Source organism: Cricetulus griseus, chromosome 10, assembly GCF_003668045.3.
Source record: "Cricetulus griseus strain 17A/GY chromosome 10, alternate assembly CriGri-PICRH-1.0, whole genome shotgun sequence".
NCBI lineage: Eukaryota > Metazoa > Chordata > Mammalia > Rodentia > Cricetidae > Cricetulus > Cricetulus griseus.
The window spans coordinates 32,216,543-32,240,504 of record NC_048603.1 but is presented as its reverse complement, the minus strand read 5'-3'; the positions used below and the strand labels follow the sequence as shown (position 1 = coordinate 32,240,504).

The window sequence follows — 23,962 nt, the reverse complement described above, 5'->3', positions numbered from 1 at the left end:
GTGTGCCCATACTTACCTTTTACATGGGTGCTGGGGCTCTGAACTCAGATGTCATTCTTTTGCAGCAAGCACTCTTGCTGAGCCATTTCTCCAGCCCCTAATCTGATTTTTGAAAGCATGGAATTGTGACAGTTATTAGAGGGGAAGTTGTTATTCTTTTAAGCTGCAGCTGCTGATATAAAGAGGGGAAGCTCTGGATGAACAACCCACGTGGAGTTTATTTACCAGAAGAGGGGTGAGGATGGAGCTGTGTTGTCAGCCAACCCAAGAGGAGCCAAAAAGAGAGAAAGATGGAAGGGTGGACCTTTTAAAGGGAAGGCTGCACATGCGCACTGGGGTTTCGCACATGTGCACTGGGGTTTTGCACATACGTAGGGTCCTCATGCAGGCTGTAATGTGTGGCTGGTGACGTGGAGATGACTTAGCATGTTTTCCTGTCATTAGAGGGGCGGGGTCATCCAGGTGTATTGTTCTTACAGAAGTGGAGTGAAAAAGCAACTCCCCCTTTTTTTTGTTAGTTTCAGTTTTATGTTTGAGATGGGGGTCTCACTGTATAGCAGAGGCTCGCCTCAGATTTGTTCTGTAGACCTGGTGGGTCCTAAAAGGTACAGTCATTGTTTCTTATATGTAGACAATATGGTTAGCCTTTTTTTCCCTTTCTTTGTTGGAGACAGGGTCTCCTTACATAGCCCCCAGACTGGCCTCAAACTCGCCATCTTCCTGTCTCACCATCCTCAATTGGTAGATGACAGGTGTGCTTGCTTGTATTGTGTCAACTTGACACACAAACTAGAGTTATCTCAAAGGAGAGAATCTGAATTGAGAAAATGCCCCCAGAAGATCATTTTCTTAATTAGTTATTGATGGGGGAGGGCCCAGCCCATTATAGGTGATAACATCCCTGGACTAGTGGTCCTGGGCTCTACAAGAAAGCACGCTGAAGCTGGGCAGTGGTAGCACATGTCTTTACTTTAATCCCAGCACTCAGGAGGCAGAGGCAGGCACATCTCTGTGAGTTAGAGGCCAGCCTGGTCTACAAAGTGAGGAGGAGAAAGTGTCTTGAAAAAGAAAAAAGAAAAGAAAGCAAGTCATGAGGAGCAAGCCAGTAAGCAGCCTGCCTCCATGGCCTCTGCATCAGCTCCTGCCTCCAGGGTCCTGCCCTGTTTGAATCCCTGCCCTGATTTCCTTCAGTGATGAACTATGATATGGAAGTATAAGCCAAATAAACCCTTTCCTCCCCAAGGTATTTTTGGTCAAGGTATTTCATCACATTAATTGAAACCCAAACTAAATACTATGGTTACTTTATAATCCAGGCTTACTTGAATAAAAATCGTGTTATGGAATTGGAAGAGCCTGAATGTATGGGCATCACACATTTTTTTTTAATTTTTGTGTTGTTTTGAGGTTTTGTGAGAGAGTTTCGTGTAGTCCAGGCTGGCTGTCCTCTAAGTATGTAGTGAAACTCTTGCCCAATTCTCCTATCTCACCTCCTTGATGTGTAAGACCCCCGGAAGCTCAGGCCTCCAGGATCTCAGCCCACGACTGCAGTCACCCCAATCACCAGGCGGATTCGAAAGCTTGATGCAAACTGAATGAGGCTTTATTGTTGTTTAACGAGCTAACCCCATGTTAGCTCGGGTCTTTCATCCACCCGCCATGGCGGATGGCTGGGAAAGACAGCTCGAAGCCTCTGCATAGAGATCTTTATAGGGCAGCGTAAGGGGAGTGTCTAGGGGTACGCACAGGCTCAGGATTGGTGTGCCTCCAGGCTTGGAGGGCTTGCCCTGTGTTGATTGGTCAACTGGTTGTTATGGCCCATAGGCCCTCCCAGGGCAATTGCTATGCTATGCTCATCATTGCTGTGCACTTGTCTGTAAAGCACACCCAGTGCTGTAAAGCATAGTACCACCAGCTAACTTCTGATTGGTTCCTTGCCACGAGGCAGGCATCTGACCTCTTAGCGACCAAAGCAAGGTCAGACAAGCACGTGTTCAGCTGTTATGGCTGCCTAAAGGGGCAGGCATCTGACCTTAATGACTAAGACAAGGTCAGACAAGCTCTTATGGCTGCTGAAATGAGGAGCTGGTCCCTTCAGATGCTGGGATTCTAAATGTATACCACATCCGCATTGCTCTTTGGATTTTTTGAGTCTGATTCTTACTCTACAGTCCTGTCAGGATTTGAGCTCTCAACCCTACCTCCTCAACCTCGAGAGTAGCTCAGATTGTGGGAGTATGCCAGCATACCGTGGGTGTTTGAGCAGCCCTAAGACTGTCTTAGCATTAAAGAATGGAGAGGAAAAACCAGTAGCAAGGGCTGTGGACATGGCTTAGTAAGTAAAGGGCTTCCTCCATAGACAGTGACAACCTAAGTTCAACTCCTAGTAGCCTGTACAAAAGCCAGGCCTGGCCGTTCACACCTATAACCCCAGCACGGGGCAGACAGGAGGCTGCTTAGTACTTACCAGCCAGCCACCATAGCCAAATCCAGGTTCAATGAAAGATCTGGTCTCAAGAAATAAGGTAGAGGGTGGGAGAGATGGCTCAGAGGTTAAGAAAGAGGTCCTGAGTTCAATTCCCAGCAACCACATGCTGGCTCACAACCATCTATATAATGAGATCTGGCACTCTCTTCTGGCCTACAGATACACATGCAGGCAAAACACTGTGTATACAATAAATAAATCTTAAATAATGTGGAGAGTAATTGAGGAAGACACCTAATTCTTTGAACTCTATATGCATGGTGTAATGATAAGACAGAGAGAAAGAAGTACCTTTTGTTATGCCCAAATTCTGAACCCCCCCAAAAAAAAAAAAACCAGCAAAGATTCTTTTAATGAGCTAACCCCTTTAACTCGGCCCTTCATCCATTCATCACAGCAGAAGGGCCCCCAAGAAACCACGAGGCAGGAAACTTATAGGGCAGCGTAAGGGGAGTGTCTTTTAAAAAGCAGCTGTAGAAAGATGAAAGAAAGAAAAAAAAACCTAGAGGCCTGGTCTGACCTTAGGTGGGACTATGTTTATTCACAGTGAAGGGGCATCTTTGTCACCGAGGTGTGCTGATGGCCAAAATATCTACACTGGGGGTGGGATGCTGGCCCTTATAGGAGCGGAAATGACTTCAGTAGTTCACGGGGAAGCTTCAAAGACAGAAGTACAGTGCTTTATCAGGAGACTGTTAAAACGCCTTTCCATCTATGAAGCTTCAAGCCACCCTCTCCTTTACCTCTTTACTTCTGCCAGGCCTGAACCAGGCTCTTCAAACTCAAGTAGCCATCAGCTAAGTGGTAAGAAAAAGCTGACGTAGAAAGGGTTGTGGTGGGACTGGAGAGATGGCTCTGTGTTGAGCACATGCTGCTCTTGCAGAGGACCGAACCTTACTTCCAGGCATGCACACCAAGTTCACAACTGCCTGCAACTCCCAGGCGGGGAGGGGGCGGGTATCTTCAGGACTCCTTGTGCACTTCTACATGAAAACTCATGCTAGCACACGCACGCACGCACGCACGCATGCACACACACACACACACACACACACACACACACACACACACACACACGTATACACAAGTTAAAATAAATAATTTTAAAATAAAGGTCAGCGGCATTTGAGAGGTCGCTTGCCCAGTTTAGAAGGGACCAGCAGCCACGGGACCATCAGACCTGGTATGATGAGATTTCCATATTCTTCTCGAGAAACATGAATCTATTTAGATTTCTATGTGACGTTCCTAACGCTCACATGTTGACTAGTTAAGACAAACGGTGTGCAACACCAGAGCATAACCGTGGTGAAGACTGAGTGACTAATAAATCGCAGTGTGACTCAGAGACACAAATTATCCCCGAGCCTGTGGAGGGTTAGCTGGCATTTCCTGTCTTCCCATGTAGCAACACAAAGGCCGACTTTTGGAGAAAGGAACCCAGATCTGAAGTCCAGCACCCTGGGTGGGAGGGGGTGGCATTCCTCTCATTCTTTGGCAGAGGAAAAGCAAGTCAACAGCTTAGTTAGGTCAGTGCTAAAATGCCCCCACAAGTGCTCGTGGCTCCGTTCTGGGTGAATTGTGGTCATGCATTGTGACCTCAGTTATCACTCTGAACTTGACCATGGTTGAAAACTGCTGATTAGACTCAGGACACACCCTGAATTCTTGATGACCAGCTTTGGGAATGGGAAAGGAGAAATGGTTTCTGTGTGTAAGGCACCCCAGTAACAAAGGTTAAGGAGTGGAAATGTCAGGGTTCGTGTTTATTGAAGAAATTTGACTGTTTACTACATTACACTTTTTACTCTTGTAGCCATTGTTTCTTTGTTTTTCAAGACAGGGTTTCTCTGAGTAACAGCCCTAGCTGTTCTGAAACTAGCTCTGTAGACCAGGCTAGCCTTGAATTCACAGAGATCCGCCTGCCTCTGCCTCCCGTGTGCTGTGTTTAAAGGCGTGAGCCACCACCACTGGCTAGGAAATGACCATTTTTAAAGAGAGAAGAGCTAGCAAGTCCAGCATTTGTGTGATGTCTTCCAGAATGTTTTAAATTCATTGTGTAATTTGAACTTGTGTGGATGAATATACATTTTTTTTTAATTTGCAGATTTTACAACTGAGGAATGCTTTTTTATTTTTATATTTTTTGAGACAGAGTCTCATGTAGCCCAGGCTGGCCTCCAACCAGCCAAGGTTAATCCTTAACTTCTGACCCTGCAGTCTCCACCGCCCGGGTGCTAATGTCACACTTGCACATTACCAGGCGCTGAGCTTGTAAGGTCCTGGGAATCAAGCCAGGCTCTGTGCATCTAAGGCAAGTGCTCTTCCAACTGAGCTACCTCCGTAGCTCCAAATGAGCCATACTTATATCATGAAGTGCATGATATAGAAGAGGAGAAGTGACCTTCTTAAATTAAGGTCACCATCAAAGGGACAGAGGTCATAAATCCCTATTTTAGGATTCCAAATTCTATAACATTTTTTATTTAAAAAAAAATCGGAAACAAAGCTGTGATTCTGATGTTTCCCAACTTAGGGTATATACAGGCAGTAGGTGTAGATTATTTTGGGACTTGATTTTAAGTTTATATTGGTATTTATTTGCCAGAAATCAGTAAAAAAAGGAAATGGTGGGTTCCCAAAGGTTTTGGTATTTCTCACATTCTTTTACTGTTTCTCATAGGCATGTATGTAAACTGTCCGGGCAATGCACTTATATAGGCTTGAGATGGTGAGACCCTCAGAGAAAGCATCACTGGATTAATCATCTCAACCAAAGGATCTATCTTTGTGCCCTCTGCTTCTCTCTCCCTTCTTTCTGCTCATTGGCTTTAGCCTTCCTCGTGTGTGTGTGTGTGTGTGTGTGTGTGTGTGTGTGTGTGTGTGTGTGTACTCTTGCATGTGCCTGTGAAGACCCAAGGTTGACATCAAGCGTCTACTTCACTCTTCATGCTTCTCATTGAGACAACCCAGAACTCACTGACACGGTTCATCTGTCTAGCCAGCTTGTTTCTGGAATCTCTGTTTCTGTCTTCCAAGTGCTGGGTTATAGGGGAGCTGCCACACACACCTGGCATTTACATGATGGCTTAGGCACTGACTACTGCTATGAAGAGACAGCATGCACAAGACAACGCTTACGAAAGAAACCATGTGATTGGGGGCTTGCTTACAGTGTCAGAGGCTTAATCCATTATCATCATGACAGGGAACATGGCAGCACACATGCCACTGGAGCTGGAGCAGTAGCTGAGAACTACAGAACTGCATCCTGGTTCAAAGGCCAGGGGGGCGGAGAGCGGCCAGGACTGGTCCTTGCTTGAGGTTTTTGAAACCTCAGAACCCACCCCCAGTGACACACTTCCTCCAACAAGGCCACACCTACTGCAACAAGGCCACACCCCCTAATCCATCTAATCCTTTCAAATAGTACCACTCCGTAGTGAATAAGGATTCAAATATATGAGCGTATGGGGGCCATTCTTATTTGAACAACTACACGTGAGTTCCTGGAGATCCAGACTCTGGTCCTCAGGTTTGAATGGTGGTCACTTTAACAGTTGAGCATAACTCTTTTTTTAGTCCTCTTTTATCTTTCCATCTCTGTCTCTCTCTGCATGTGTGTCTCTTTCAGTCTGTTTGTCTGTCTCTCTGTGTGTATGTATGTGTACTCTCTGAAGGAACCAGCTTCCCCTTTGGCAGCTATAACAGCCGAACACGTGCTTGCCATAAACCTGCCTTGGTCACTTAGAGGTCAGATGCCTGCCTCGTGACAAGGAACCAATCTGAAGTTAGCTGGTGGCGCTATGCTTTATGGCTCTGGGTGTGCTTTACGGACAAGCGCACAGCAATGACGTAGAGAGCATAGCAACCACCCTGGGAGGGCCTATGGGCCATAACAACCAGTTGACCAATCAACACAGGGCAAGCCCTCCAAGCCTGGAAGCACACCAATCCTGAGCCTATGCGTACCCCTAGACACCCCCCTTACGCTGCCCTATAAGATCTTTTGGGAGCCCCTAGGAGCCGTCTTTTCTGGCCATCCGCCATGGCGGGTGGATCAAAGACCCGAGCTAACATGGGGTTAGCTCGTTAAATTACAATAAAGCCTTGTGCAGTTTGCATCAAGCTCTCAAATCCGCCTGGTGATTGGGGTGACCGCGAACGTGGCCTGGGACCCCGGATACTTGAGTTTTCGGGGGTCTAACACTCTCTAGCTAGTGTATGTACTAAGGAGGCTGGAGGGCTACAGCGAGTATCTTCCTCTATCACTCTCCATATAATTTTTGAGGCAGGATTTCTCACTGAACTTGGTGCTAACCATTTGGGGCTGGGCTGGCTGACCAGCTAGTGTGGGAATGGTACTCATAACTGAATGATGCTCTGATTTTACTAACTTCTCCATGTTCCTAAGGGTAGGAACCAGGGAAATAGGTAGAGATTATCATTAGCCAGACACTTTGGTGAGTGAAAGGAGACACTAATAACAATAATGTAGGGTGGGCAGGTGTAGAAGAGGAGGGGGCCAATGCCTACCAAATTCATGCAGATAATTACAGCCATAAGCACAACTACAAGACTGTGAATCCCCATAGGTTGGCCCACTTTAATAAAAGTTTCATGTACTCTGTCTTGGAATTCTTGCAACAGTCGTATGAGGTGGGTACCATACAATAGATGGAAATTAACCTTAGAAATATAACTAACTAGTATAAGCTAATGAGATTCAGAGTTAGGATTTAAGCCCAATTTTTGTAAAATACTAAAAATGGGTGCTTTTTTTTTTTTTTCTGTTATCCTGCCCTGTAGAAAAAGTGTGTCCTTTTAGAAATGATTGAATCAGAGTAGCTAACTAGTTGGACTTGGCTATTTTAAGGATAATGTTTGGGCCACACACTAAGTCTATGAAAAAAATGGGTAAGTATAACTGTGTGTGTGTGTGTCTGTCTGTCTGTGTCCATGTGTTTGGAGACAACAACATCTCATTTACCCCAGACTGGCCTTTTTGTATGGCCTAGAATGACCACTCTGACCCTTCTTCTCTACCCATCAAATGCTAGGATTATGAGCATCCTGGGCAGGCATTTCGTCAACTGAGCTATATCCCCAACCCGAGCCGATGTTCTTTCTTTCTGTTATTCCTCTAGGTCTGTCAGTTCGTCGTCTCTGTCAATGGGCTCAACGTGCTGAATGTAGACTACCGCACCGTGAGCAACCTGATTCTCACAGGCCCAAGGACAATTGTCATGGAAGTCATGGAGGAGTTGGATTGCTGAGCAAGGCGACGTCCCCGCTGATGCCCTGTCCCAGATCAACACGACAATGACAGGACAAGACTGCCAGACAGATGGATGATTGGGACATACAGATCTTTTCTCTGCCCATACACACCTTGACTTATATGTAGTGTTTGAATGTGGAAGAACCGGGCCATACATCTTTAAAAAACAAAACATAGCAGGGGTGTGATAGCTCACGTCTATAATCCCAGCACTCAGGAGGCCAAGGCTGGAGCAGGGCTGCAAGAGAAAGGCCAGCCTCAGCTCACAGTGTGAGTACCTGTCTCAAAAACATGCACACTGCACACACGTATGCATGCACACGCGTGTGCTTGTGCCAATGTAGATGGCAATAGGGAAACAGTTTCCCTACGGGGTGGAATTGCCTTACCAGAGCCCAGTCCGTAGTCCCCAATCATTGGTCTTGATGTTTGCAGAAAGTTGTTCAAAAGCCAAAATAGCAACGTGGGAAGATGCCTTTTTCAGAAGTTCTTAGGATACTTATTACATAGTTTACGTCACTTCCATTGTTCTTTGATGGCAGGAATAATGAAATGGTACTGGCAGTCCTGGATTCTTAGGACACTGAGGCAGGAGGAGGATCGCTTGAATTCTGGTGGTTGAGCCAGCCTGGGCTCCCACATTAACAAAAATGGTTTTCACCAAAATTAGCCTGAAGTTATTGGGTAAGTCTAGATTCCACCAGCTTAAAATGAAAACAGCTTCCCTAGGAATGTGACCCGCTGACAAGAAGGTGCAAGAAGGTTCTTAAGTCTTCAGCTTCTTAAAAGCCATCATGACAAAGTAACTTTTTCCTCTCTATTTAAATTTTCTTTTTCTTTTTAAGGTGGGGCATTGGTAGTTATCCCCTGGCTACTGACATTTCCTTAATTTCTGCCTTTCTTACCAATTTCAGCTTACCCCTTTTTGGTTATAGCAAGAGGTGAAAAATAAAACCAAACTCTGTGTCATGGAAGGTGGGAATGGACAAGGAGAGGATGCTCACAACTGCCTGGCACTCTTTTCCTCACTGGGCCTGAGTGCTTTTTGCACCATGAATCAGCTCCAGCAGCGTTCTGGGGTTCATTTGAAATATTCTGGGTGTGAAAGCAAAGAGGTCTGTCCATACCCACAGAAGACTCAAATTCAGACCTCTGATAAGATTGCACTTTGTGAGCAGCCACTTTTAAGGGACTTGGCTTCAGTGCAATCAACTTGAAACGCAAAATGCCTTCTTAGCCTGGATTTTTACAAGCCTTCTGATGTCATAGGACATGCTGATCATTTAAAACTCTGCTTGCCACTGCAATCTCCATCTTAGAATTCTTCATCTCACTTGAGCATGTCTCTTTGATCTAGAAAAGACTTCCTTTGAACCAGATATGGTAGTAGCACGGGCCTGTAATCCCAGCACCCAGGAAGTGGAGGCAGGAAGTGTTCAAAAATGAGCCTGAGATGCAGGAGACCCTGCCTCAAAAAATCAGGTGGGACAGGGGAGTACATTTGAGATCCTCAAAGTACCAAATGAGAGTCTTTTTACATAGTAAATTTTGAACAGAGAGACTACTTTCTTATGCATTAACAAAGTAATTGTTATACCTCAGTAATTTTTTAATGGGAGGTGATTGTCATGCATTGGTACCCAGTGGAATGGATTTTTTAGCATTTCACACACACACACACACACACACACACACACACACACACACACACACGTTTTTCTAGCTCTAGTAATAAAATAGGATTTTGAAGTGCTATGGGATAGCTCACATTAATATTGTCAATCTTTTTTTGTTTTGTTTTGTTTTTTGAGACAGGGTTTCTCTGTGTAGCCCTGGCTGTCCTGGAACTTGCTCTATAGACCAGGCTGGCCTTGAACTCACAAAGATCCGCCTGCCTCTGCCTCCTGAGTCCTGGGACTAAAGATGTACGCCACCACCACATGGCCAATATTGTCAATCTATAAGAAAGATTCTGTGTGTGTCTATGCTGTGAGGCTCTGTGCTGTGGCATTTAATACCCATGCTGTCCTTGCCTTCTAAAATAGCTATTATTTATCATGTTCAGTTTTCAGACGGGGAGACAAGATCTGAGCAAATTCAAGAATGCCCTCTAAGTTCAAGTATCCATGCTATGAGGGAACCTTACCATGTGCTTTAATTTGTGTTTGTTGTTGTGAGTCAATGTCAAGCTTCTGGTCCTCCACTTGCTAAGTGGGATTACAGGTGCAAAGCACCACATCCGGGTAGCATAACCCCTTACAGATGAGTCTCCAATGTTTTCTGTCCTTAGGTGTTTCTGGACAGACTGCAGAAGAAGGGATGCCTGTGGGCACTATGTTCTCTGGATGCCCTTTGCCTTGACCCTAGATTCTAGAATCACCCTGTACTCCACACAGCCCCTCCTTCTGTCCATCAGGGAGGGAGTGAAGAAGAGTTCAATGTCTTCTTATTTGGTTCTTCTCACCCCCAGTTTAAAGGTCAAATGCCAGAGGACATTTAAAAAAAAAAAAAAAAAAGATGAGTCTTGCTATGTGGCACAGGGCACAGGCTATCCCCAAACTCCCACTAATTCTCCTGCCTCAGCAAATATCTTTAGATCATGAGTTAAGGCCCCTCTCTCTGTCTCTTTGTCTCTGTCTCTGTCTCTCTCTTTCTCTCTCTCTCTCTCTCTCTCTCTCTCTCTCTCTCTCTCTCACACACACACACACACACACACACACACACACACACCCATGAACACACACAGCCTCATATAATAATTAGTGAATATACTCCCTAGGACCCTTTCTCACTCATTCAATGTTTATGTACATGTTATCTTATTTTTAGAATGTTACTTCTCCCTCTTTGCCCAGGAAAGTTGTTCTCACTAACTCCTTTTGGGTGTCATCTCCTTAGAGAAATCTTTGCCAGGTCCCCCAAAATGTTTTCCTAAGGTCTCCAAACCACACAGATCCATAAATCCCATCTCAACCTCTCTTAGAACACAGTGACGTTTACAGTGTCATTGCCCCCTCTCAGCCCTGGGGTGGAGGCAGGAGGATTGGGAGTTCAATACATCCTTGGTAACAGAGCAAGTCTGAGGCCAAGCTGGAGACACAGGAGATACTATCAAAGACACATTTTTTAAAAAGGCGGTAGGGCCTAGTGAAGGACTGTGGGTAACTGGATTTGCCCCTGTTGGAACTGTGGGCCCCAGGCCTCTCTCTTCCCTTCTTGGCCATGAGATGAGTGAACAGTGTGGTCCATTTGCTCACTCACAATGTACTAACTCACCAGAGGCCCCAGTCATAGACTAAAACCTCAAAACCTGTGAGTCAAAATGGCCCTTCTCTTTATCGGCTGCTTATCCCAGGACCCTTGTTATAGAGACAGATATCTGCCTAACACAGATGGCTCCATGCATCCGGCTCCAAGTCACCTTTGCCCTGAGATGAATTACCACAGTTCCAGATCATGTAACCCCAAATAACCTAGAACCTGTAACTGACTCGCTCCTTTGGCTTAGAAATTGAAAACTTTGAAACCCCAAAATGGTTCTCATCATTTGTGAACCAAAGCAATTCATAAAAGTAGCTCTAGGTTGGAGAGAGAATACAGTGCTTAAGAGCACAGGTTTTTCTTCCAGAGGACCCAAGTTCGATTCCCAGCACTATATAACCGCTCACAACTGGCTGCCACTCTAGTTCCAGGGGATCCAATATCTTCTTACCTCCCTGGGCACCAGCTACATACATGGTACACAGCCATACATACATGCAAAACATCCATATATGTACACTTAAGTCTTTAAAAATAAATGAAAAAATAAAAATAGCCCAGTAACCAGGAGTAAGGTAACAGACACCATCTTTTATGAAGAGACTTGCATGGAATTTGTGGCCATTTCTAATTCTCTAAAAGAAGATGGGAAGAAGGAGACATTGTTAGTTGAATATAGTTATATTGAAAGCTTTAAGCTCTCTGGACTCAGATTCCTACCCAACCATTGGGTGGGAGTGTCAATGAAGTCTGGTTTCTAGTGACACTTCCAGAGTCTGTAGACCCTAAAATGTCAGTGCTGCCGTGGCTGGGTAGAACACAGTTTAACCATTTCCTTTGACTTGCAATTGAGGCATAGGCCGATCTTGTGCTATACCCAAACTCGTAAAGCTTGTCGGATAGGAGCTTGATCCGGACGCCTTCTGAGTCCCTTGCCATCCAGCCCTGTTACAGTAGAGCCTTCTGCAGCTGAAACCCCTATGGTATGACGTACTCAAAAGACAAAAGTGGCACTGGGTGTCCGTGAAGGGAAGGAAATACCATCTTTTATTGTTGTTTGTTGCAAATACAGGCGTCTTATTCTGTGTGTGGCTGGTGATGGCTGGGAACTTACTGTATAGCACACCCAGGCTAGTCTCAAACTCATAGGAATCCCCCTGCTTCAGCCTCCTGAAGACTAGAATTACAGGCCTAAGCTACCATGCCTGTTTTAAATGAGTTAAGTTTTCATGTGTATTTGTGTGTCTGTGATGTTCAAACAGGAAATGACATTTACTGCCTGAGGTGACACTTAGCTGCACACCTTGGACACGTACCTTCTTGTTCCCTTAAAAATAATTTTCAAAAGCCGGGCTCACGCCTTTAATCCCAGCACTTAGGAGGCAGAGGCAGGTGGATCTCTGTGAGTTCGAGGCCATCCTGGTCTACAAAGCTACACAGAGAAGTCCTGTCTTGAAAAACCAAAAAAGGAAATATTTTCAAAGCCAGGCATGATGGCTCACACCTATAATCCCAGCATTTTGGGAAGCTGAAGCAGGGGGGTTGCCAGGAGCTTAAGGCTAGCCTGGGCTACAGAGACTTTGTCTCAAAAACAAAAGTAGGCAAGAAATTCTAGACTTTTTTTTAGATGTTTGTGTGCCATATTTTATGTTTTGAAACAAAAAGGAAGATATTTTTTGTTTCTATATTAGCACTGTATGTGTAAATTCAAAGGCCATCTTTTGTTGAAATGAAAACTGCCATTGTTCTTTGTTTCTGCCTTCTGAGGTTTAGTTACAACTAGGCATGGTGGCCCACAGCAAGGAGAAGACTCTTGCTGGAGAATGGGGTTTGAGGGCACCCTGGGCTACACAGAGAGACCTTATCTAAGAAATATTTTTTTTAGTCCTAGTATCTCACACCTCTGATGCCAGCACTACAGAGCAGAAAGATCACATCTATGGCAAACCTGGGCTGCATGTGACACCCAAATGACATCATAAGTAGACTAGTTGAGAAATGGGCTGGTTACATGAGGAAGACAAGCCATCTTTGCCTGAATGGGTGTGACTGACTGCCCACCATCATGTGACAGGTGGACTCTTTGGAGGGACAAACACCAAGTTAAGAATATTGCTGCTTTCCATTCAAGTGGGCGTCCTGAGTTACCAATCTTTCCTCTCAAATGCATTGTGGAGATGATCAACTTCTGAGGTCTGTTTTAAAATGTGGGTACTGACTCTTCTCTACCGCCTGCTAGGAATTAATCCTGTTTCTCTTTGACTATAAATAATCAGAATCACTCCAGAGCACTTGGGTGTTGCTGGCTGGTTGAAATTGATTGTTGACATTAATCATGATTTCCTGTCACCTGAACTTCAGGTGTGATATATATCTCTTTAATTGCAGTACCAAAAGGTCAAAAGAGCGTGTGCCAAAATGAAGTCCACCGTCAAAGATCACATATAGTATTGTTAAATGAGTTGTTTTTTTAAAGTACTTAATATATAGCTTTATTTTAAAATTTGGTGAGAATGATTTGCTATCTTTATTAAATCTGTACTGTAAATCTTAAGATGATTGTATGAAAATACAAGGGCATAGCATGAAATAAATGTTACATTTAATAAGTGACTTTAAAGTTTGAGCTTTTTCAGCCAGGCGTTGGTGGCACACACTTTTAATCCCAGCATTCGGGAGGCAGAGGCAGGCGGATCTCTGTGAGTTCAAGGCCAGCATGGTGTACAGAGTGAGTTCCAGGACAGGCTCCAAAGCCAAAGAGAGAAACCCTGTCTCATAATAAATAAATAAATAAATAAATAAATAAATAAATAAATAAAATGCTTAGCTGATAACTCAGGCTTATTACTAACTAGCTCTTGCATTTTAAGTTAACCCATATTCCTTATTTATGGTCTGCCATGTGGTGGTGCCTTTATTAGCATGGCATGTTCATCTCCCGTTCCCTCTGTGTCTGCCTGACGACTCCAGACTCCACCTTCCTGTTTCCATCATCCTCAGTTTGGCTTTCCCACCTAAGTTCCTGCCCGGCTACCAGCCTGTCAGCTTTTTATTAACCAATGAGAGTAATAAATATTCACGGTGTACAGAAGGATTGTTCCACAGCATTTTCTGAAGGTTTTATGCTGGGGGAAGAATGCATTAACAAACTTTGCTCTTACCTGCCTGATGCCAGCTCACTGTGTCCCTAAGCAGGAGACTCTACAAAGCCCAGTTCTTTGTCTTCCAGAGAGAATAAGAGAATTCATTCTGACCTGAGTTATGAGTGACATTATCCAGACATGGATTCAAGCCAACACAAAGGACATGTTTCACAGTGGCATGGGGGTTACCTGAACTTCTTGTCACAAAATAAGAGAGAAGGCTGAAGAGATGGTTCAGTGGCTACAAACACTTGCTGCTCTTGCAGAGAAACCTAATCCGGTTCCAACATCCACATTGGGCAGCCAAAAACCACCTTTACTGTAGTTTCTAAGGATCCCAAGTCCTCTTCTGGCCTCTGCAGGCACCTGCACAAGTGTGGCACTCAGGTACCCATTCATGAGTGTATGTGTGCGTGTGTGTGTGCATGCCCGTGTGTGTGTGTGTGTGTGTGTGTGTGTGTGTGTGTGTGTGTGTGTACACACGTGTGTGCGATCGAGCACACACGTACATACTCAGGCCCAAAAAATAAATCTTTTTAAAAAAAAAGTCATAAGCCAGTGCCTTTACTCAGTACTTTGGAAAAGGACACCAGGCAGGCAATTACAGTAAAGCAGGGAACAGTATGCTACAGATCTCAGATTCCATCTGATAACATTCTTTGCTTTGGGGTTGGTTACATTCCACAGGTTTTACCTAACAGTTTAGGATGGACACTCAGGAGCTGGAGAGATAGCTCAGGAGTTAAGAGCACTGGTTGCTCTTCCAGAGGTCCTGAGTTCAATTCCAGCATCCACATATTGGCTCACAATCCTCTAGAACTGTTGGGATCCGATGCCTTCTTCATGTGTGCAGACAAAATATCTATCCCCATAAAAGAAGCAATGTTTCTTTTTTTTTTTCCCAAAGGATGGAAGATCAAATACAACGAATGATGATGACTGGCTACTAATGTGGCTAAAGAAAGCCTAGGATTATTTTGATCCTGAATCTGTGATATTCTGACTCCACAATCATAAAGTTCTACTCAGTCTTCGAAACCTTTAATCTTTCTGAGGCACCTTCAGGTTATACCGGTCATTGTTGGCAGGTGTTCCCTTGTGCTTCTAGTGTATTATGTATTTTTTTCAATCAGCTGAGAAATACATAATTCTGTGTTGGGGAATTAATTACAAATTCGAGAGAGCAGTTTTCAGTTGCATTAAGAGCTGTCAACCAGAGCCGGGCGTTGGTGGCGCACACCTTTAATCCCAGCACTCGGGAGGCAGAGGCAGGCAGATCTCTGTGAGTTCGAAGCCAGCCTGGTCTGCAGAGTGAGAGCCAGGATAGGCTCCAAAGCTACACAGAGAAACCCTGTCTCAAAAAGAAAACAAAAAACAAACTATCAACCAAAGACAGTAATTTTTCTGTCACTTATCTACATTCATTCATTCATTCATTCATTCAAGAAACCTTACTGAGGACTTGCATATTGTACACTGAAGGTGAACCCTAGGAACATTGTCAGTATATCCCTGCCTCCACCATCTCATCCTTCAAAGCTCAGCTGTAGGCCTGTCTCTTAGAAGTCTTTTCTCCATGCATTGGCTATTACAGAATCATGCGCCTGGGTCTGTTGGCTCATGCCTTTCCAGGAAGCAGAGGCCGAGCGGGAAGTTTGCCATGAGTCAGAGGCCAGTAGGTGTTACCAGTGAGAGCCTATCAAAAGAATAAACAGAAAGTGAAAAAGAAGTGACAAGGTGCCCAGCTCTGCCTAGCTCAAGAAAGCTAACAGTAGGCCAGGTGAATAGTGGTGGCTCATGCATTTAATTCTAGCACTTGGGAGGCAGAGGCAGTGAGTTTGAGGCCAGCCTGGTCTACAGAGTGTGTTCCAACGCAGCCAGGGCTACACAGAGAACCCCTGTCTCGAAATGCTGACAGTAGTTTTACATTTTTTGTTGTTGTTGTTCTTGGTTTGGTTTGGTTTTGGTTTCTCAAGATAGGATTTCTCTGTGGCTTTGGAGGCTGTCCTGGAACTAGCTCTCATAGACCAGGCTGGTCTCAAACTCACAGAGAACCACCAGCCTCTGCCTCCCAAGTGCTGGGACTAAAGTTGTGTGCCACCACTGCCTGGCTTAGTTCTACATTTTTTTTTTTTTACTTTTTTGCTTTATTTTGTTGTATTATTCTCGTAGTTTACATTTCACTATATTCTTCCCCGCCATCTAAAGAACACACAGGTGAATATGGAATTGGCCATTCTTTTGCCTTTTTTTGTTTTGTTCTTAATGATATTTTCCTAATGATCTTTGTTCTAAGGTTTTGGTGTAATTTTCTGGGCTTTATTAGATTTTTATCTGGTATCAAGTTTTTTTCTGTTTTTATACTTGCTCATTTTTTTCACAAATCTATATATTTCTGGACACAAATTATCCATCAGGCCTTCCAAGTGCGATGGGGAACAGGGTTGTAGCCCTAAACTGCTGCCTAGGTATTGTTTGTGTTGTGTCTTTCAGAGACCTCAACTTAGTTGGAAGCTGGGGTTCTTAGAACACAGAAAAGAATTTCAGGATAAGTCAGTACAAAACAAAATTGGAGTTTAGTTTTTTAAACAAGTAAAGTTCTTTGACATATAAGGGTCAGCACCCAAGCTTGAACCCCAAGCACGGTGGCCCATGCTTGTAATCTTGCAGCTGGGAAGCTGATGCTTGCAGTCTTACAGCTGGGAAGCCGAGGCAGGCAGTTATTTCCCTGAGGCTCCCTGGCCAGTCAGCCTGGTTTATGTGGTTGGTTTCCAGCCAAATGAGAGACCATCTCAAAAAACCAAGATGGTTAGATCCTGAAGAACAGCCCCAAGCTTGAACTCTGACCTCTGTAGGCCCCTATACTCACATGTACACACGAACTTAAGCACACACACATACATACACAAAGAAAAGGTTTTAGTAGAGATAAGGACAGGCATTAAGATAGAAGTTAAGACATATAATAGAAATTCAGTATATACTCCAATGTGCATGTCCAGAGGGAGCTGTATTTAAGTGTCTTAACATCAACACACTGATTTTTTTTTATAATTTACTCATTTTTATTTTATTTACGTTGGTGTTCTTCAGGCATGTATGTCTGTGTGAGGGTGTCAGACTTGCAGTTACACACAGTTGTGAGCTGCCATGTGGGTGCTGGGAATTGAGCCCGGGTCCTCTGGATGAGTAATCAGTGTTCTTAACCACTGAACCATCTCTCCAGCCCCTCAACACACAGATTTTGACAGTTTTAGAACTTTCATTGTTCAAAATGTTTGAGATATTAGACATCATATTAGTATTTTTGGTATACTTACTTTTAACTATAGAATTTTTAGTTTTCATCTGTTTCAGATTTTGAAACTTTATTTTATGTGTATAAATATTTGGTCTACATGTATGTCAGCATAACACCCATGCCTGGTGTCCCGAGAGGTCAAAGAAAGGCATTGGATCTCCCTGGAACTGGATTTAGAGACAGTTGTGAGCCACCCTGTGGCTTCTGGGGAATGAACCTGGGACCCCTGTAAGAGCAACAGGTCAGCCGGGCGTTGGTGGCGCACGCCTTTAATCCCAGCACTCCAGAGGCAGAGGCAGGCGGATCTCTGTGAGTTCGAGGCCAGCCTGGTCTCCAGAGCGAGTGCCAGGATAGGCTCCAAAGCTACACAGAGCAACCCTGTCTTGAAAAACCAAAAAAAAAAAAAAAAAGAAAAAAAAAAGAAAAGAAAAGAAAGAATAGAAAAGAAAAGAAAAGAAAAGAAAAGAGCAACATGTCAAATCTCTCCAGCCCCTGTCGTTGGCTTTACTGTTGTTTTTTGAGATAGGTTCTCATTTAACCCAGGCTGGCCTCAAGATTGCTATGAGACTAAAGATGACTCTGAACTCTGATGCCCCCTGATCCTTCTCTGTGCTACACACTGGGATTACAGGCAGCCCAACGCCACCGCATCTGCTGGAATTCAAATCCTAACCAGCTAAAATGAAAAATTATGTGGAGATAAATAACCAAATGTAACCTTTAAAACTTAAAAATGCAGGGTTGGTGAGATAGCTCAGCCCCTAAAGAGCCTTGCTGCCAACCCTGGCAACTGCATTTGCTCCCCACATAAAAGCCACATGGTAGGACGAGAGAACCAACTGCTGTAAGTTGTCCTCTATCCTGCGTACACGCCTGCATTGTGACATGGGTGCACCCACACACACAGACACACACTAAAAAGTACTTTAAATTTCCATGTGAAATAATTTCACGAGACTGTAGAGCAACGTCTATTTCCTGCTCTATCAGCCTCCAAAGAGTTTTACAGCCTGTTAGAAAAGCAATAAAATAATTAACATGTGTATAGCTGCAGTACAGTATATCCTACAGCTACGTCTCTGGACATACTGGGGATTTAGTCTTGATTACAGAGAAGTGGCTTGTCCGGAACACACCTTAGTTCAGACATTCTTCCGGGGCCAGCCTCCAGGTCTGGAGGTGTTAGAGATTCGCGCTGGGATGACAGAAGCCACACTACCTCCCAAAGCCTCTTGCTCTCTGTGGTGAGAAAGTGGAAATGCACGCAGGCTACTGCTTGCTGGAACAACTGACAATGTACCAGGAAAAATAAGGACTCGCTTGGGAAAGAACTTGGCTCGAGAGTTCCCTTCCTTCTAGAACTTGGCAACTCTTTTTCCTTTATCTTTCATAGTGTATGATTCTCTCTTTGCCTCCCTGGATTGTACAGTTGATCTATGTCCTTTGCTTCCTTGGGGTTAAATATTAAACCAATTTCTGGAAGTCTGCCATGCTTGGGTCCACAAAGACCAAGTCCTAATGAAGGCTTAATGGAGGGGGAGAGTGACACCTCGTGGTCCAGTCTCATTGGGTTGGAACACATCTGATGGCCTGGCTCTGTCTGATTTACACTGAACGTGAACTTTAACACTGAACATGTCTGGGTAGACAGAGTAAGGGCAGATTATGTAAGACCATGCATTTCTGCCGCTGTGCAAGCCAAAGAAGCAGACAGTAGCCCAACCCTGCTATTCCATGAACTATTTGGCACAGTTAAATATTAAGCAGAGAAACTCCCTGATCCGATATGTAACAGCAGAGAGAAGAAAACAAGCAAACGGAGCTAGCTCTAAGGTACACGGGAGGCTGAGAAGGCCTGTCAGGAGGAACACGAAGAGCCCTTGTTTGTGCAGTTTTTCTTTTTCTTTTTCTTTTTCCGCCATCAATATGAGCTGCATCTGCAGCAAAAACTCTTGTGCTTTCAATGCTTTACATGGCAGAAGGTTCTAGAAAGCAGGAGCCCATTCTATGTCATTAATGTTGGTTTCTTCTTATCGTAGTACAGTATAATCCAATTCCCCTTTGCCTAGTCACTCAGTGGCTCCCTTGCCTGTTTCTTGTCAGGCATGCTCTCCTGGCTTAGTCTGAAAGAGGAAACAGCGTAACACAATAAAAATTTAAAAACAAACAAACATCCCAAGATACCTTGTGTATTTCCTGGTTTAAGTAGCCATTTTAAGGACACAGAAACATTCTTAGAAATAGCCAATAGTGGAGGCAGAGGCAGGAGGATCTCTGTGAGTTCGAGGCCAGCCTGGTCTACAGAGTGAGTTCCAGGACAGGCTCCAAGGCTACACAGAGAAACCCTGTCTTGAAAACAAACAAACAAACAAAAATAGCCAGTAGAGGGGCTGGAGAGATGGCTCAGAGGTTAAGAGCACTGGCTGTTCTTCCAGAGGTCCTGAGTTCAATTCCCAGCAACCACATGGTGGCTCACAACCATCCATTATGAGATCTGGTGCCCTCTTCTGGTGTGCAGATAGATATGATAGGTTCATGATCCAGTGAACCTCCCAAGTCTTCAGGTCCTGAAGAGAGATAATATTGGAATTTAGATAGAGGACCAAGGTTATGAACATCGTAGCAGTCCCAGTCTAGACAAGGTCCTGCCCAACTTAGACCCATCATTATCTGCAATCCAGTGTTACCCTACAAAGTGGTTTGACAAGTTGTTACAATTGTGGGAAATCTTTTTTTTGGGGGGGGGAGGGTGAGGAGACAAGTTCCCATGTCTGGCTGGGATCTTTTCCCTTTCCCAGCATGAGATTCCCGGGGAAATTTCCATTTCTTTGGAGTCTGTTGTTTCAACACTCTAATAGGCACACCGGGACACCTAAGTGTCTCTTTAGGATGTATTTATTTTTTGCTAGCCTTGTTACCGAGCTCCAAAGTTTAGGAACTGAATCAACAAAATCCTTATATTCCAGCTCACATGTCCACACGATAGATGTTCCTTACATAAAAACATGGGTTTATAGAAAAAAAAAAAAAAATCTCCAAGTTTGTAGCGGTCCCTAGCCTTTTCCGAAATGGAAGTCCGGGCAGATGCTGTGTCCAGTTTCCCTCTGTGAGACTCGACCTCCCTTTTCTTCATTCCTGGAGTCAGGCTAGAGTGTCCTTAATTTCCCGAGGGCCCCCTGAAGGCACCGACAAGGTCTGGCTGACATCTGGCAGCTCGACAGGGGGAACCTTGGTGGTCACAGAAGTGAGCTCACAGCAGAAACGCACAGGGATTTGTTGAAACAGTTCTCACACCAAAATAACCACAGCAAATCCTTAGGCTGCTGGGTTGTTAGAGCTTTTTCCTGGAAAACGGCGACAGCTATGCTTGCTGAGGGTTTGACGAACGTCAGTGCTGTTTTCTCCTTGTGTGTGTGGTCCAAAGGGACTTCTCAGTGCCTCTTCAACTCAACCTTGCTTTTCCCTTTCGTCTACCTGCTGTGGCCTTCAACAGGTACAACAGTTATGGTAAAAAGCAAATGTCTGCAGTCAGGTGAATGTTAAAACATAACAAAGAGGCTGACAATGTTGAGCAAGGTGAATAAAAGGGCTTGCAGCAGCCGGATGTTGGTGACGGACACCTTTAATCCCAGCACTCAGGAGGCAGAGGCAGATGGATATCTGTGAGTTCGAGACCAGCCTGGTCTGCAAGAGCTAGTTCCAGGACAACCTCCAAAGCCACAGAGAAACCCTGTCGCAAAAAAACAAAACAAAGAAACAAACAAACAAACAAAGGCTTGCAGTTAGGCAGGAGACAGTCAAGCTGACTGGATAAGAGAAAGGATAGGGCTGATTAAAGCGAGACTATAATTCAAGTGGTTTTGCACCTGAACAGTAGACCTTGCTCCGTTGTGGGTGGCAGAGCTGAGGGCCAGGCTTCCCTACAGAGTTTTTCACTTAGGATCTGAAGATTCTAGATGCTCCAACACTCACCTCATGAATATTCATAGAAAGTACTTAAAATCTACAACCCTAGAGCCCTAGTCTAGACTGCTCCCCACCTAGGAACAGCCCACTCTCATTCATCTTCAGAGTGTTCTGCTTAGCTTTGCTTGGTTTTTGTTTTGTTTTGAGGCAGGAGCCCTTTACACAGCCCTGACTGTCCTGAACTCACTATGTAAACAGGCTGGCCTCAAATTCAGAGATCCACTTGCTTCTGACTATGGAGTTCTGGGATTAAAGGGGAGCACCCACCACACGATGCCTGGTTCTGTTTAGCTTTACTAATTCAACGGCTGCTCTGTTAAATAAACTTCTTATTAAATGCTTTGTCTCTTGGCTGAATTCATCCCTTCAAGACAAAAACTGAGGGACACCTGTGACATCTGGAAAGGAAACAAGGCATTCTTCACTGAGGTTGTGAGAGTTGCTACTGTCTTTTAATTCCTGACCAATTTTTGACTCTTGAGTTGGCCTTGCATTTTCTGCATGAAATGGATGTCACAAAATGATGTGTGGTGGTGTGATGCCTGCAATTCCAACACTGAGGAGGCAGAAGCAGATGGATCTCTGTGAGTTCAAGGCCAGCTTGGTCTACATGTCAAATTCTAAGACCTTGAAGGCTACATAGAGAGACACTGTCTCAAAAAGTTGGGAGGGGGTGGCTATTAAAGAAATCTTTGATTATTAGAAACTCACAATGTCTTTGTATACTCATGTGCTCAACAGAATGCATGAAGTTGTCAGAAGACTGGCACCCTGACGCCAGTCCTGACAATATGACAGGGTCACAGAATGTACACATTGTCAGTCAGTTTCCACTGTGTGCTAAAGTGTTCTTCCCACTCTTTGGAAATATCTGCGTGCACACCAGCTCCACCGAGGCTGACTTGGAATGACGTAAATGTCTTAAAATGAAAGCAAGCAAGTCTAGAAACAAAGCTCACATTGGTTTATCCAGCAAGCCTTCCGGGGTCAGACAATGGGAGGGTTCTGTAAAGTACTGAGACCACAGCTTGCAAGAACAGAGACGGCCACTCATGTGCCTCCTGGAATGTCTCTCACTCCTAACCCCAAAGCCCAGAGGGAATTCGATTGCGAGATGAAAATAGTCTCCCACAGCCTCTTCCTTCAATAAGTGCCTTTTTGGTGGGACATTTATTCCTGTCTTTCTCTGTAAAGGTTCTATGCATCATCGGACCAGATGAAAAGCAGAAGCAGATTCCAAATTAGCATGGCTTACTGTGCAGACAGTGTCAACATCCCCAGCCCATTAAGGTGGACTATTCACTTATCACCCATGAATCAAGACCGACATGCCATGGTGTATGGATCTTCCATGGTTTCTCCTAAGGTGCCTTCCCTTGAAGTCTTACCCGGACGAATTACGAGTTTACATCCAAATCCACTAGGGAATCAGGACCATGGTGCTGTTTCTCGGCCAGATGTCATTGGATTCTGAAAACCTTACAGGAAGACTCGGTGAGAAATTGGATCAAGCATGCCTGCCACAACAGTGGAGAAAACTTTCGGTTTCTCCATGAGAGTGTCTATACTCAAGATTAAGTTCAAGTCGGGCATGCGTTTTTGTTTTTTGTTTTTTTTTTTTCTTTAAAAGAAATTACGCAGACTGGAAAATACAATGCACAGTTATTTCCTTTTCATCCCCATTGCCTTTCCCTGCCCTTGACCACCAACTGACTTTGCCCCTTTCTTATCTTTCCTTCCCCATTTTCAGTCAAAATCTATTATGTTTCCTTATCAGCGTCTAGCAGCCCCCTCCGCGTTCATCCTCTGGGTGGCTGGAGTAACAAGGCAAGCATAAATACGAGGACAGGAGTGGAAACGGGTAATGGGAGCTTTGCTGCAGAATCCGTGCGCAGAGGCTGTAGGAAGCTAGACAAGACGGAGAGCAAAGATCAGCACCTCGGCAACAGAAGCTGTGCAGAGGCAAGCACCACGCCCCCTGCTGGTGATCTACCTGAACTGCACACAGAGCCCACCACTGCAGTCTGGACCCGTGGGAAATGCTTCACAGGGAAAGAAGGATGGAAAAAAGCACAACCTCACCCAACCTTTCTTCCTAGAGTCTGTTGTGTGGTTGTCTGTTCCTATAATTAAAGAGCCTGGCAAACTCGTCTTGATATGCTGGTATGGTATGGTTCCTTTAAAAGAAAACATGTATTTTCTGTGTGGGTTATATCTAAAATGCCTCTCCAAGAGTTTATGTGTTGAAAGATGGGTTGCCAGCTGCCAAGCTTGATAGACGTGATTAGATCCTAAGGACTCTGAGGTCATTAGGAGGTTAATCCATATAATTAAATGTCATAATTTAATGGCATTATTGGTAGGTGGGGGACAGGAGGCGGAGTCTGGTTACAGGAAGCTGATCATTTTGTGTCTTTGAAGAATATAGCTTGCCCCGCCTGCTTCCTGTCTGCTTTTATTATTGTTTTGAGGCAGGTTTTCACGTTGCCCAAAGTGGCCTCAAATTTGCTCTGTAGCAGGCA

At 44.5% G+C, this 23,962-nt stretch overlaps 1 protein-coding gene and 1 long non-coding RNA gene across 4 annotated transcripts in view; both read left to right on the top strand.

The window, feature by feature from the left end:
- The window catches only part of Deptor (DEP domain containing MTOR interacting protein), a 156,287-nt gene extending 145,999 nt beyond the window's left edge, over positions 1-10,288 (top strand). The window contains exon 9 of the mRNA XM_027431694.2: positions 7,636-10,288. Within this exon, the coding sequence (XP_027287495.1) occupies positions 7,636-7,764 (129 nt within the window). The 3' untranslated portion in view covers positions 7,765-10,288. The remainder of the gene's footprint in view (positions 1-7,635) is intronic.
- Positions 10,289-12,541: 2,253 nt separating this feature from the next.
- LOC113837499 lies at positions 12,542-23,596 on the top strand. Of its 3 annotated transcripts, none has more exons than XR_004771342.1 (4): positions 12,542-13,758; positions 14,260-14,560; positions 22,635-22,934; positions 23,218-23,596. It is a non-coding gene; the product is annotated as an uncharacterized LOC113837499 (long non-coding RNA). The 3 variants fall into 3 exon arrangements; XR_004771343.1 differs by lacking the exon at positions 12,542-13,758 and adding an exon at positions 21,812-22,024 and having other exon boundaries at positions 13,870-14,560; XR_003488115.2 differs by lacking the exon at positions 12,542-13,758 and having other exon boundaries at positions 13,870-14,560.
- The last annotated feature ends 366 nt before the right edge of the window (positions 23,597-23,962 follow it).